Raw genomic sequence first — 15,661 nt, forward strand, 5'->3', positions numbered from 1 at the left:
GGTGCACGTGTCACGTGATGTAAACACGGGTGAGCAAAGCTCATGCTTTCGCTGGTCTCGCGCAGGCGCACACACGAGCACAGAGAAGCAGTCAGAGCCACAGGCTACAGTGAGGTTCATATGACGTTTTTCGAAACAACTTTTTATGTCGGGGCTGCAGCACACTTGGATCACTACGGATGAGCAGTATGGAGATACTATGTGGATTCAATTTTGTGTTCTTGGACGTTAGTCTGGGGCGCCGTATGCCATTAGGTGTGCTATCCGCTCTGCCCGCCGATCTCCGCAAGGGATGTGAGGACTCTAAAACTTCACCAGGGCCTCCATCAGCATATGGGTGAGTAGATAATGGCTGAATTTTCATTTTTGGGTGCACTATCCCTTTAACCAGCAGCTCCCGTTTTGAACGAGCGAAAATTGCTGGTTTTATTAATGGAGTCTGGTGGCTTTGACAAGAGCATAAATGGGGCACTGAAGCTGTTAACGTTTTCCCCATTGGAATGAGCTGACTGATGGCAAGGTAAGATGGTAAAAATAGTCTTAATATAGCTTAAACTTAAACCATTTCTGATTTTTTTAGGTGGGACTTTTTTAGGTGGCTAAAATACATTTTGCTGTTGGCCCCCATCCACAACAGTACGTTACTTAGCTTCCATGTCGGATTCCAGTCTGCTTCTTCAACTGGGGGGCGTGCCGACTGACTTCTACTGTATATAATACACTGACTATGGATAAGTACCACACTTCAAAAAAATCCAAACTGTCCCTTTAAGTAACACTATAAAACCTGTTGTCAGGTAGAATAAGAAACAAATAAAACATTTTGCCCTGTAGTTGAGTTTGGATGAACATTTGGCGTGAAAAGCACTGTGGAATAAAATGCGGGGTATGATTAAGACTCAGAGCAATAACAAGCAGATATCTGAGGAGTCATGATTCTCACTCCCGTGATCTGATTTTAATTGTTATGTGAGACACTGTGAGGCACACAGTGCCGTCAGCGGTCCCACCTGATGCATTAAAGCCGTGCGCGCTGAGAGGAAAATAACCAGGAGGCTTGTATCTGGGCCCACTCATAAAAGACAGCTTACCTTTCATGGCTTCTACTGTTTTATTGAGAGTTAAGAGCAAACCTCGAGCACCTCAGGGGATGAGGAGGTTACAATGTGAAGCATGCATAAGCTCCGACGCTTGCTACTGTTAAGGTAACAGTAGCTGCCTGGTCACTGTATTTCACCTCAGACTGTGGTGATATATTGTAAATAAAACAAAGTGTGTGCTCTTTCTCACTCTGTTACTGACAGAAATGTCCACTATCCCAAAGTGGAAGCAGAGCTGGCCTGCATATAGTTCAGTAGGATGTTTTAGGATCTAATGATACTTTTTATCCAACAAAAACAAAACTGTTGTGCTGTTGCACCAAATCACAGATGAACAGGTCTGATCTTCTTTTGTAAAGAATGGCCTGCATATTACAGTATGTGAGTTTTTGTCATTTTTATCTTACTATTTATTGTCTTTTTCATGTACTCCTCTTTTGAATTAATAAGTAAATGTTTATATTGTATGTAAAATGGGTTTTAAACATTGCTGATAAAAACAGATGTGTAAATCATGGATGGATTACTAAATGGGCCTTCCAGGCACAGACCCAGAGGCCCAAAATGTCAGGGGCTCCCCTGGCCTTCACCTGCAAAATGTAACTCAAATCAACTCGTACCAATCAGAGAGAGACTCAAAATAACCTCAAAGAGACAAGAAAAGACCATGAAGAGATGCAAAACAACAACAAAAAATTAGGCAAAGCAACTACAAAGTCTGTGTCTTGTTCCTGTGGTGGAGAGGTGGTGGGGCCTTTTGTATATCTGTGCCCAGGGGCCCATCGTCTCATAATCTGCCCATCATGTGAATAAAAAGTCTTATTTCACTTTAATGTATGCACACTGTAAATGGATTGTTCAACCATTTCATAGGGGCTAAGTAAAAAAAAAATTTGTAGTTCCTCCCTAAAGAAACTCATGTCGGGTGCAGCAGGGATATGTTTTCACGGTCAAAGCCCAAAAACCCCACTGTACACCACCTGCTCAGCCCAAAACAGCACACAGACACAGTTAGCAACTAGCATGTGAACATAGTGGAGCATTTAGTAGAGAGTCACATATTTCCCTCAGGAGTTGGTGGAGACCAAAAACAAAGCTAAAACGAGAGTGAGTTACATTCATCAGGTGGCTGGAAACACGACTCTGAGTGAATGCAAATGTTGCTCTGTAACTGATGGATGTGTAAAGAAGAAACTATTTATTCATATCAGCTTAGCTTGCAGGTTAAATCTGAAGACTACAACAAACTAAAACACTTGTGTCTGCCTCTTTCAGGGCCTCCATACATCGTCTCTCCACCAGAAAACGTCACTGTAAACATATCCCAGAATGCACTCTTCACCTGCCAAGCGGAGGCGTATCCTGGCAACCTGACCTACACCTGGTTCTGGGAAGAGGACAACGTCTACTTCAAGAAGTAAAGTTATGATCAAGTTCACTTCTGTACTGTAGCTGCAGGGAAACAGTTAAAAAACCTGGGTGAGGTTAAGACTTAAAGGCATTTAAAGCGCCATCACACAGGCTGCATTCATCCCAGAGCTTCTCTGATGTGGGTGACATTGTGTATCTCTGAGCCCTTCGTGTGTGTGTGTGTGTGTTGGTGTCCTGTCCTACTGCGGCCCCAGAGGCAGCAAGAGCGCGCCTGGCGGGGGGCTGTCTGGACAGTGCCAGGCGAGTTAGTGCGCTCTGATGACAATACCACCTGACTCAGGCCTTGTGTCATCATATGCCTCTCATGCAGTGATGCTCTGAAGCGTAGCCAGGACCTCCGCGGACTCCCCAGAGCAGGTCTTTAGAGTCTGAGAGGGTTTTACAGCGAACAAGTGACAGACAGAACAAGTGGGAAGGAAGAACAAGTGAACAGGCGTTTGACTGGCAGTGAAAACAAGTGTCTGAAGGACTTCCACAGAGGAAGTGCACTGAAGTGTCCGATCTAATTTTAAACAGCTTTCGTGGCGTCAATCTTGATTTTCTTTTAATTTTCTTAAAGGATGGGTAGGATAAGAAGGTTTATAAGGTAGTTCTAGGTAAGAAGTCGTAACATATATGAATTACATTACTTATGTCATTATATTGTATCTTGACAAATTAAATTCTGTACTATATAGGAATGGGATGTTAAACAATTTTATTGTGGATCGCAAACACTATCACATTACGTTAATAAACGTATCCTCTTAGAACAGTTCATATGATATCTTATGAGAATGCACATATAACGGCTCAGTTACAGAGGTTAGGTTTTGGCAAGTAAAGTTACTTGTAATGTCAGTGTCCTGGGGGGAAGTCCTGTGTTTTGTGACACATCCACCACCCCAACCTGCCTCCTTATGCAGAGTACTTCCTTCTCTACTCCTGTTAATGCACTGGTCCCATAGCCTTCCCAGTTACACGGACTGTACAGGAACTACTGGCTCGTGATTATGTGGAATATGAATTATGGTGCATTACTTGTCGCAGGTGTTCATACGAACAGTGCGTGAGAACAGCCTGGGCTGATTGTGGTGAATTTTCATTAATGGGATAATAGTGAGTATCATGTTCAGCAGCACCCAAAGAGTCTGCTGGGCAACCAACAATAACAGAGACTCTGCAAAAACAGCCTGCGAATGTGCCAACCTTAAAAACGAGCATTGGTATATTTCATTTCATAGGATATGATGCCACTGAAAAGTCTGGCTATTTAAGATTTGTAGTTGTCAAACAGATGTAAATATTGTTAACAAAATGTAAGATAAAGTGATTCCATGTTTTAGTTCCAATACCGAGACCAGTATCGCAAATGCCCCTGCCCAACATATTGGACCTGGTATTGGCATGTGCGAGATTCTATGCACTGATCCAATACCACATAATTTATTAATTCATTTTTAAATAAGTTTCACACCCGGACAAAATGGCAGTTTTCCTGTAAATCACTTCTTCTTTGCTGCTCTAAAACAGGAGCCTACACAGCAAGTTGCTCAATGCAGCCACTGGCAACTATTGTTTTAGAGCAGCAAAGAAGAATTGATTTACAGGAAAACTGCCATTTTGTCCGGGTGTGAAACTTATTCAAAGTTTATTCCTAAATAAGTAAAAATAGTGCAATGTTAGCCGTTAGCAAAATGTTAGCAATTTGCAATATTTCACACTGGATAAAAGTTCTGTGGCATTCATTCTCTGTATGTATTTGTTCATGTTTTACAAAGGGTTTAACCTGAGCCATGTCATGCAAAATTGATAGCAATCATCTCACATCCATACAGGGGTTAGTAATATACAGCTGTTCATTTTTTATTTTTATTCTTTTGTGCAATGGTATCAGATCTGTACCCAGTATCAAATGATATGCAAGTTCAGGTAACAGAATTAATATCAGTAAGGTAAAAATGGTATCAGAACATCTCTGTTTAAAGGTATGCAGAACCAGATTGTCAGTTAGTTTGAAAACACGTTTGCCACCAAGTGAAAGTCAAAGCCAATCCCAGATTCACTCTTGTTCGACGTTTCACCTTGTTATCTATGTGTTTTTTTGGTGCTGTGTCTCTTGGATGCCTGCTGCTTTTGGACAGGCTTCTGCCCCGACCTCGCCTGAGCGCTGTGAGGACACATGTCCAAAAAAGTCCCAAAACAGGAAAATACAGGAAGAGGGCAGAGTCTCTGTAGAAAAATACACTGCCACACACTTGTAGTGGGTCATACGTGATGATTGAGCGGGATTACTTCTGTATCAGTCTATACATTGTTTTAAGAAATATCCTACGGAGCGTAGCTTTAAGAGCTTTAAGCATATTTCGATGATTAATAAGATAATTAATAATATTGTGAATTTTAATATATAATCATGTATATTGTATTTATTTTTCATCCCTGTACATATAGTGTATACAGTTCACACATCATGGCTGCCACAGCATTCCTTGCGCACAAATATTTGCCCAATTCACTCATATAGTCCAAGTACTGTGATGTATATATTGTGTGTAGTTTTTGTAAGGTTATTTATTTTTCCAAGTTGCTTTTCAAGATACTCATTGTGTTACATTGCATGACAAATCATCAATAGATATCTTAGGTAACTGAGAACACACCAAAGGTACAAGTTAGCAGATCATATTATCTTAATGTTGTAGCTAAGATCAGTTATAAGAAACACCAGATGGTTTTCCGAGTAGTACCACATACGTGTTTGGTTAAAATACAGTAATATAAGTTCATAATCCATTAATAAATGCTTAAGAAGTTGTAGATGAATGGATTTGGGTTCATTCATGTGGTCCAGTCAGTCAAAGGGATTTTTTATAGCCTAGCAGCCCAAATCTTTTTCTTATTAATGGCCTAAAACTGATCTGTAAACCTCCAGTAAATGACATATTCGCCATTTATAAATCCATTTTAAGATAAAAAGGGGGGTTCATATCAGAAAGTGGTATCATTTTATTTAAGGATATATTCAGTTTGAGCTATGTCATATGGTAAAATTATTTCACAAGGAAACAAGGAAAGCAGCTTCATTAAACAAACGGAATATGTGCTCCATCATTACTGTGTTTAATTTTAAATGGTGTCAAGGGGGAAAGCATGAAGGCTGAACCATTTGGCGATTATGGCAATTAGCAGATTTATTTGAATCTCTTGCTCTGTACTCTGTGTTCTTCCTCTCAGAGCCGGCTGCTGTTTGACTCTCTGCTGCTCTCTTATGGCACCTTGATGTAATTCAGCAAAGAAAAGAGATGTGTGCCCTGTCCTGCTGCTGTGCTTGAGTAACATGGTGTGTGACAAAACGCTTGTGTGTGTGTGTGTCTTCTTGCAGTGATCTGAAGCTCCGAGTGCGCATTCTCATCGACGGCACCCTTATCATCTTCCGGGTCAAGCCGGAGGATGCTGGGAAATACACCTGCAGTCCGAGCAACAGCCTCGGTATCTCGCCCTCGGCATCAGCCTACCTGACTGTTCAGTGTGAGTGTTACCGTGGCAACAAAGTGGGTGGGGGAGGGGCAGGGAGAGTGAGCGGTGTGAGGAGGAGAAGGGAACAGCAGCAGCAGTATGGAGGCTGCTGTATTATTTGGCAGCGCTGCTCTGCCACTGTAATGCAAAGTAACCTTCCTGAATGTCAAGGTCAGATGTGACAGAGGGTCACAGAGTTTGCTTTGACTCAGCCTCTTTGACCATTTTCATATTCTGAGTGGATTTTAGCGATACAGTTAGTATCTATACCGACTCCAGCCTCATTCCTGTGTGCACAAAAATGGAGACGGGCTCGTCCTCAGACTCCATTTTTCCTCGTCTCTTTTGAATCCGGCTCCCCCTAAAAATGAAACAGTGACCTTCCTGTTCATCAGCTCTGTCCGATGAGAGAGAAAAACGTCACTCCTGGCTATCTGACGTTTCATCGTCAAGCCCTGGCGTGTTGAGCTAATTTGCTCCCAAGTTGCCGCTGGTCATTGATTACTGTGCTACAGTATGAGAGAGAGCCCGGGGGATTCACAGGCACTGCAGGCACTGATTTCATCACTGGCCTCAAATAAAGCAGACCATAATTAAACCAGTGTCCTGGATGCTTCGTGCAAAACACACTCTGGGCTCATATTTATCAAGCATCTCAGAATCACTCCCAGGAATAGTGCTGAAAGTTAACCTAGGACTTCAAATACTTAGAGTAGGACTTGAGAGTAATTTATTAACACTTACTTTCAGCCACGAGAGGGACTACGCCTAGGAGAGGCGCAGGGCCCAGTTGTACGACAGTTAAGGTTTCAGATATTTTAAAAAATGGTACAAAATGCAGAAAATAGCACTGCTTGTTAATGTTTTATGGTTTTATGGATATAGGCAATTCAATTTGGTAACTAAATTTGACTGCTAACAAACCCTGGGAAGCCACTTACCTAGCTAAAAGAATAAATGTAGTCCAAACATGCATTAAAAAACTAGTCTGACTGACAGTCATGAAGTGTAAATGAATCATATCAGCCCCAACCAATGACACATCCTTTTACAGCCCATAATAGTAAAGCAGCACCTCATCTTATCTTCCACTAATTCTCCTTTCAACTACACCTAATTTATGTTCCTTACAAACAAGAATTTTTTTTTCTGTATTGTCACCCAGCCTTGGAAAATGTACCATAACAATGTGAACACATCTCTCAAATATTATAGCCCCGCAATAGTTATATTATCATTAATTATTTATGAAGAATTATTTTATTGCTGGAAAGATGGTCTTTTCATAAAACTGGGCTGTCTATGCAGTAGAAAGATGCAAATAGTTTTGAAATTCTCTATGACCAGAGAAAACGAGAGGTAAAAGGCTGCAGAAAGAGGAAGAAAACCTGCAACTACCAGAATGCACTGTGCAGTGCACTGCGCTAATAATCTCTCCTGCTGGTGGGTAAAACAAGCTTGGTTGTTTTTCCTCGGAAAACAAGATGGCAACCAGCTGGTAACAAACAATCTCCAACTACAGTTAAACAGTACACTAAAATATGTTTCTGAAAACATTTTAGGAGAGAAACAGGCAATGCCGTTACACAATCTTGGTTCATATTTTATCAGCACCGCTTAGTTTTACGATTCAGGTTGGGGTTTTTTTCAGCATTCATTTTACAATACAGGAAACAGTATGGCACCCACTTCCTGTTCACAAATTCTCATATCACAGCCAACCAGAGCACTAAAATATGCTTCTGAAGACATTTTAGGCAGAAAATAGGGAATACTGTAACACAATCTTGGTTTATATTTGACCAGCATTGGTTACTTGTACCACTTCATTGGAGTTTGGTCTGAGTTTGAGAGACAAAAGGCTGGTTCTCTCTCTATCCACCTCTCTACTCTTTGTATCCATGTTGGCGGGCATACGAAAATGTGGAAGTACAATCTGTAGTTGGAGCAACAGCCCTAGAGCCAGTGGGATAACACATTTTGTGTCATCTAGCAGATTTAAGCTGGGAGATGAACACGGAGATCTGGGCACTGGTAGGATGGAGGGACGTTCATAATGCATTTACACATACTACACACATTGTTATGATACAAAACTGATCAAAAAGTATGCCTTTAATTGTTATAATAAGCTATATATGAGACCCTTTATTACATTTTAGCTGTGCAATTAAATTGAGATACTCTTTATTATGCAGATGACAGTCTTTTCTCTCTCAGTTTAATTTATGACCACTGAAACTGTTTGTTATGACAGAATCATTGTTAAACAGCTGTAATTTTCACATTCTAAAAAGTGCAATGTTGTGATGACATCGGTTTCTAAAGTGAGTCAGTCTCAAAACAAACTTTTCATAAGCTCATTATTACCAAGCCTTCTCAAAACACCACCACTCGCACAGATTGTAGAATATCCCCTCTCATGGCTACTCCCAGCAGGTTAGGACACCTTGTGAGCTCTCCCAAATTTTTGGCTGAGATAAGAGTGATTTTCAAGGTTAGGAAAGCTGATAAAATGCTTTTATTAAAGTACGACTAGAAATGAGTCACACTGAGAATTTTTGGCCGGTTACAAGTGATTTCCCACTCTGGCACGTCTGATAAATATGTGCCCTGGTAAAACACCACATGTCCATTTTCTGCCTTGAAATGTTTGCACATTAGATCATATCAAACTAAACTGATAAGAGCATCCCTGACACTGATCTCTCCTTTTCACCCAGACCCTGCCCGAGTGATCAACATGCCCCCGGTCATCTACGTCCCACGGAAACTGCCAGGCATCATCCGCTGCCCGGTGGACGCCAACCCTCCTGTGACATCAGTGAAGTGGGAGAAAGACGGCTATCCTCTCAGAGTGGAGAAGGTTATTCTCTTCATTTAACTCTTTTATAAATCAGTCTGCTCTCTGTGTCACTGCACATTTAATGTCACATTTAATTCGGCATCCATGAGAAAGTTCAGATTTAGTGGTTAGACTTTAAAGGTCCAGTGTGTAGGATTTAGGGGCATTTAATGGCAGAAATGGTATATAATATTCATAACTATGTTTGATAGCGATGTTCCTGGCGACTAATTTTCCTGGTGACTAAACGAAAAAGACTAATCAACTACTCTAAAAAGAGAAAACACTCAGAAAACTCAAAATTTAGTACTATTTATTGTTAAGTATTTGAAATATTGTCCCAGATATATTGTGTGCATTAAGAGCCCTTTGAAGTCTTTAATAAGAATCTTCAACAACCATGTCGGATTTTAAATGCCGCTGAAGTATGAGACACTTTGCGCCGTGCGGTATGAATGTGAACTTGAACATTCAGGCTAAACATCCTTGCATTCCTGAAGCTTTTACCTTCAACAAAGTTAAGTGGAAACATATCTTGCGAGGTCATTGTCTTGATGAGCCACGTTGTCTTCTCAGACCGGGCGGGATCACAGCGTCTAAGGGTAAACAATGTCAATTTGGGCTGTGTGTGGCGAGCACCGCTAGCAGCAGCAGCTATCGTTTCGTGCAGGATAACATCCAAATGCTCAAGTTGAATGTGGTTGTGCATTGCTCTAGTCGAGTGCCAGTTTATTTTCTGACACAGCCTACATGCTAAATTGTTTTCATTTTCTAGATCAAAGTACTGCCAAACCGCGCTGATTTTTTGGGAGGACATCTCTCAAGGGACTGCTGTCTGACGGCTTTGTAGCTCCCACTAATGGCGGGTGGCTGCATGACAGTTAAGCGGCCTTGTACATGAATAAAACACTAATAGGTTGAACCGACTAATACTTCTAGGGAGGGGGCGGACGTGTAATCGTTTAGAAAGAAAATCGCACGCATCCCTAATGTTTTCATTAGTTTATAATCACTCAAAATTAAGAGTTGTTGTGTTTACGTTACGGCTGACCGAGATGTTCAAAGCCTCAATTTTTGCCATGGTAGTCAACGTCAAATGTGTATGTATGTATATGCAATACCCCAGATCTCCTAAAAGTTATCCAATATTATTCATTATGTATAACACTGATTAGTTTTAGTTATTTTCAGACAAGGACATTGAAACTTAATGCTAGTTTTGTGACTCTGACTCACTCTCATCTAATGTCACTGACTAGCCGTCCAGGACTACTGAAACTGGGGCATTTGGACCACACGTTATACGCTAGCAAGATTAAGTCAAGCTTCTGGAATAGTTAATTTGCAAAAGTGGAGGTCCAGATATGCTAAAGGAAGCTGGTATGCTAGAAATCTACAACAAGCTTGGCTAATCACCTGAGAACTGTATGCAACAGATTAGTTGTCTTGTGTAGTATTCTTTTTTCTAGCTATTAAGGCAGATATTTCTATGATCTGCATGCTAACAAAATGGCTAACTGTTGCGTCATTTTAGGTGCAACGACTGATGTATGTCATTACTAAAAGCAGCCAATAATCGCAGATATTTTTTACTGAAGCTACAACGCCCAAACACTGGTATTCAGGACAGCCCTAGTTCTTGTTGTCTTAGATTGAGATGTTTATAGCCTATCAACATATGGAGCGGGTCCTCTTTCACAGTCTGCCATGTTGTTCTACAGTAGCTTAGAATGGACAAATAAAACACTGGCTCTAGATAGGGCCATCCACATTGTAACATTTTGCTTCAACCACTGTAGTCCTCTTACACGCTTGGCCCTCGTGAGAAGTTTCAGTCCTGCAACCTCACTGCTAGATGCCACTAAATCCCACACACTGGACCTTTAAATCCAGTATTTAATATGCAAAAATTTAATACACAGTTTGTACCACAATATAAGTGTTTGTTAGTGCTTCTACAAAGACATTTCATTCATTATTAAAACTGTGTTTTACTTAATTGCTGTATTCATTATCTATTTAAACACCAGCATCCACTTATGGGTGCCCACTGGAGGAGCAATAATTGTTGACAAATAAATTAATAAAGACTTGTTTTACATATTATGAGCCATTATTTTGTTATCACTTAAGCATTACTCTATTTGTACAAATAATTCTGTCATGTTCAAATTGTTTTGAAGTGCCTCCTTGATAAAGTATCTCTTTGTTCAGAGCTCTCTATCTGCTGCTCTTTGTATCTGCTATCTAATCTGCTGTCACTGAGGTCATATCAACAATATGTGCTGTTGAAGGCAGACCTGCATTGCAAAAGCAGTCCCTTCAGGAAAAAGCCTGAAATCAAGCATTACAGATGCCCCCATGTATTGTAGTACCCCGGTTGGAGCTTGATGCCAGATGGAAGTATCCGGGTGGCGGAGGCTACAGAAGACTCCCTGGGCACCTACACCTGTGTGCCTTACAACGCCCTGGGTACCATGGGCATGTCCCCCCCTGCCACTTTGGTGCTAAAGGTACATCACTACTCATGTTTGGTTCCTCTGCATGTGTTGGCATGCACTGATCTGCACAGAGGTCTGCATGATGGGTCTGGTGTTTATGTGTTTTCTTCCAGGATCCCCCTTACTTTAATGTGAGGCCTGGGGGGGAGTACCGTCAGGAGGCTGGGAGAGAGCTAGTTATCCCTTGTGCTGCTTCTGGAGACCCTGATATACCAACCATCACCTGGAGAAAGGTGCGGTAGACAAACACATCATCACAGATCTCCTAACAAATCATCCTTCGCACTGTGCTGCAAATGCTTGTTTCCACTTTTTTAACCATGTTGCTGTAATTTCCATGTCCATTGAAGGTGGGGAAGCCAAGCAAGAGTAAGCACAACATCCTACCCAGTGGCAGCTTACAGTTTCTGTCCCTCAGCAAGGAGGACCACGGAGAATGGGAGTGTGTAGCCACCAATGTGGTCACAAGCATCACTGCCAGCACGCGTATCCTAGTCATCGGTACACAAAATCTGCACAGTGCTCTCAGCTCAAAGCTCAATTTCCTCAACTCACTGACCTTTCATAGTTATTTTGAGTTCATTGTGATCCCACTTTGCTGTGTGTGGTTTGAGTGATTTGCATGATAAGACCCTCATCCCTCAAACACCTTGCCTCTGCCCAATTTCCCCTTGGGCATCATTAAAATTTCATTAGATCTTATCTGTAATAGCTTTATACAGTTAATTTAAAAGCCTGAATCTGTAACTACAGTGTGGTATCCACCCGTGTGCTAAAACACTGCCACTACAGCCTTTGTCTATTGAGTCAGTGGACCAAGGACATCTTTTCACTCTGAGATAAATTGAATGAAGTGTCGACAAAGGCAAGCAGGGTTATTAAGTTGAAACAGGGCTGTGTAGAAGTTGTAGTACAACAAGCCCTCAATCAAACACTGTAGAAAGTGTCCTTAAACACCTATAATCCAAACTGTCTTAACTAATACCTTATCATAACTGCTGTGTTCTCTGATGATGTATTTACAGCAGTGATAGCAGCCATTTTAAGCAGATAAATGCACAAAGTTGTAAAACAGTCTACCGACATATGATTATTCATGATGTAAAATATACATATGCATAGCAGTAGCAATGCGAGGCAGGTTTTTTGGGATGGTTGGTGCTGTCAGGCATTCTTTTACTTACCGTACACACATTGCTCTGCCCTGTGGAAACATTTAAATTTGTGCCTTATATTTTTAGACTCTTGTTGAGGGGAACACTCCTCCAAAAAATCTATGTGTTGGTAATCAAATATTCGACCCCTGTAGGCTAGAAACATGGATTTATGTTACAGATGCATGATTGCAAAATAAGGACAGTGTTTTCACAGGGAAGAGCACAACTTGTGATTTTAGTATTCTTTAAAAACAAGTTATTATAGTGTCAAATTGAAGGACATTTAAATATGGGTTGAGGAGAGGGTTTGACATTTTGGGAAATATGCTTATTTACTTTCTTGCTAGCTAAAAATATTGATACACCTCTTGTTTATAGGCTAAATATGAAGCTACAGCTGGTTAGCTTAGCTTAGCTTAGCTTAGCATAGCAGAAAGATTGGAAACGGCTGGAAAAGCAGTGCAAAGGTAATTTAAGATTAGCCAACCAGCCATTCCAAAGCTCACCAATTACCACGTTGTATTTTCTTTAATCCCTACATAGACTAGCTACTTTTTGCCAGCCTTTTACTAAGCTAACTGTCCTCTGGCTGTAGCGTCATATTTGGTGCACAGATATAATAGCATACATTTTTTCATCTAACCCTGAAAAGAAAGTGAATAAGCCTGTTCCTCAGAAAGCAGAACTGTTCCTTTAAATCTGTGTTTATGTACCGTCTGCTGGTTTTCAACATGTGAGCAAGTCTGCCCCAGTAGCCCATTGCCCCACTGCCTATGGAGCGGTCATACTGTGGCACAGCTGGCAGCGCTCAGCCTGCCTCCGTGTCACCAGCTCTCAGCTGACAGGTGTCAGATCACGCTCAGGTCTCTCTTTTATCCCAGTCAGAAGAAACTGGCTTCGGCCCACACAGCACAGCTGTTACGTGGGCGGGATGAGCGGAGCTGCAGACAACACTGCTGCTCTTGAACTTGACCTTACACTGGTCACCACCTCAGCCAGCATCACATTATTACAGCGAGAGCGGGCGGGTGCATGATGCAGCACAGCATTTTGGGGGTGAAAATAGCAGCAAAATGCTCCTCATTTGACTTGTGGTGCATTATATGACTTAAACTGAAGCAGTAGGATTGATTTTAAATGACCAGTTGTGTTTATAAAATGTTAATACACTATGTTAAATGGATATCTATAGTTTAATTACTGCATGTGGTATTAAATGATCATTGTAAGCAGCTATATATCTGATAAGTAAATTAGCACTTGTGCTTTTTAATGCATTCCCTCTCTCTGTCTCGGTCTCTCAGGCACCAGCCCACACGCTCCTGGCAATATCCATGTATTGCCCTCAACAACCTCTGCTAATGTGTCCTGGGAACCAGGATATGATGGCGGCTTCGAACAGACGTTCTCTGTGTGGTACGGTCCAGTGTGAGTGCTCCTATTAAACTTCAGATCAATGGCAGCAGACTGCAGATGTGGAAACACTACCTGGAGGTCAAGCGCCGAGTTTGACACACATTTTAGTTTCTGTGCTCTTCACTGACGATGATGAAATATTTTAGAAATTCAGCATATTTCTCGGGGTATTCAGTAGATGTGCATGTGCATAATTCATGTTGTGTGTTAGGGAAGTGATGGAGTGTCAATCTAGTAACATCTCATTCAGCATCATACGTGAAGTACATGCACCTGATAGTACTCAGGGAGAATTTTGCAGTGGTGGATACAGTTTTACTAGTACCATACCATTTTCTGCTCCACTACAATTCAGGGGCAAATATACTTTTTACTCCACCGCATTTATTTGACAACTTAAAGTCGATAACTTTACGTTACTTCGCATGTTGAGATTACTAGTACAGAATTAAATCAACAAATAATTATGAGTTATTATTATAGGACTGTTATATGTTATAGACTTACATGATGTAGCTACCCAGCAATATATAAAGTCACATTTCATTGATAATTATAATCCAGTTATTTAATATATATTTTGCTCTGAAATTGGTCATTCTGCATTTTTATTTCTTTTACTACTTACCTATTTCTTAGTACTTTAAATATATTTTGATGTTACCACTTTTGTACTTTTACTTAAGTAAAATGTGGCATGACGTTTACAGAGTATTGCTACATTTACTTAAGTACTACTAAATTTTGGATGCCTGTGAGTAAATCATCTCTCCAGGTATCAACAGGGACATGTTTGTTAACCTTCAAAATGAGAAGAAAAGATGCCTCTAAGTGTATTGACACAACGTTTCTACGTTGAGTAACATTTCACGTGGAGTTCAAACTATAAATTTGTGAGTCAAAGCCCTGTAATTACCTTGGTAAGAGATAATTATATGTGCACATTAAAGCCAGGTGGAGCAGGGTGAAGTACTGAAGATGTAAACACAATAGACAGTGATAACTTACAGAAAGTCATAATTCTAATGAGGTGAAACACACTAAAGAACTAGATTGTTTTATTTAATTACAGTTTACAATAAGCAAATACAGCACAGGTGAATTTAAGATTAGGACTTAAACGTTGAAGTGATGTTATTTCCCAGGTGGATCATTGAAGTAGTCTTAAAGGTTAGAGGTTTCTGCCAGTCGTCAGTGTTTAAAGTGGAAAATCAAACTTCAATAAATGCTCCGGATTCAGGAATTGGCTCTACGGATACTTCTGGCAAACAACCAATAAAAGCTAAACATTCAGTTTTTACTATGGAGCTGACTGGTGCCATTGAAACAAGTAGACCTAACAATACATATGTCACATTGTTGGTCATGAGACATGTTGACAGTGTACACAAAAGGACACTGAATCAATCATGACTGAATGTTACACTGAAAACAATAATTATGTCTGACTGCTGATATATGGGAGCCACCTTTAAGAAGTTTTTTCATCTTTATCAATTAAACTTTGCTTGTATAGCACCTTTTATACAGGGTCGTGCAATTCAAAGTGCTCTACAGATGACTGACAAGATCATAAGAGTAGCAATGTAAACAGTAAAATGATTTATGATAAATGCACATGAGAAATACAAATAATAAAATGTAATAATAAAGCCATTAAAACAGAGAAAAAATGCATTCATAAATAACAGTAATAGATGAGTTAAATGTTTT

The 15,661-nt window shown here is 40.5% G+C and overlaps 1 protein-coding gene across 4 annotated transcripts in view; it reads left to right on the forward strand.

Moving 5' to 3' along the window:
- Nucleotides 1-15,661, forward strand: part of igsf9ba (immunoglobulin superfamily, member 9Ba) — a 91,253-nt gene that overhangs the window by 55,544 nt on the left and 20,048 nt on the right. For 3 of the 4 annotated variants that reach the window (XM_050072772.1, XM_050072790.1, XM_050072799.1), the window contains exons 6-12: nucleotides 2,376-2,517; nucleotides 5,896-6,041; nucleotides 8,753-8,895; nucleotides 11,247-11,387; nucleotides 11,489-11,608; nucleotides 11,726-11,876; nucleotides 13,837-13,960. In XM_050072772.1, coding sequence (XP_049928729.1) covers nucleotides 2,376-2,517; nucleotides 5,896-6,041; nucleotides 8,753-8,895; nucleotides 11,247-11,387; nucleotides 11,489-11,608; nucleotides 11,726-11,876; nucleotides 13,837-13,960 — 967 coding nt within the window. The remainder of the gene's footprint in view (nucleotides 1-2,375; nucleotides 2,518-5,895; nucleotides 6,042-8,752; nucleotides 8,896-11,246; nucleotides 11,388-11,488; nucleotides 11,609-11,725; nucleotides 11,877-13,836; nucleotides 13,961-15,661) is intronic. The other variant, XM_050072781.1, reaches the window with a different exon arrangement.

The sequence above is a fragment of the Epinephelus moara genome, chromosome 2 (assembly GCF_006386435.1).
Source record: "Epinephelus moara isolate mb chromosome 2, YSFRI_EMoa_1.0, whole genome shotgun sequence".
In the NCBI taxonomy this organism is placed as follows: Eukaryota; Metazoa; Chordata; class Actinopteri; order Perciformes; family Serranidae; genus Epinephelus; species Epinephelus moara.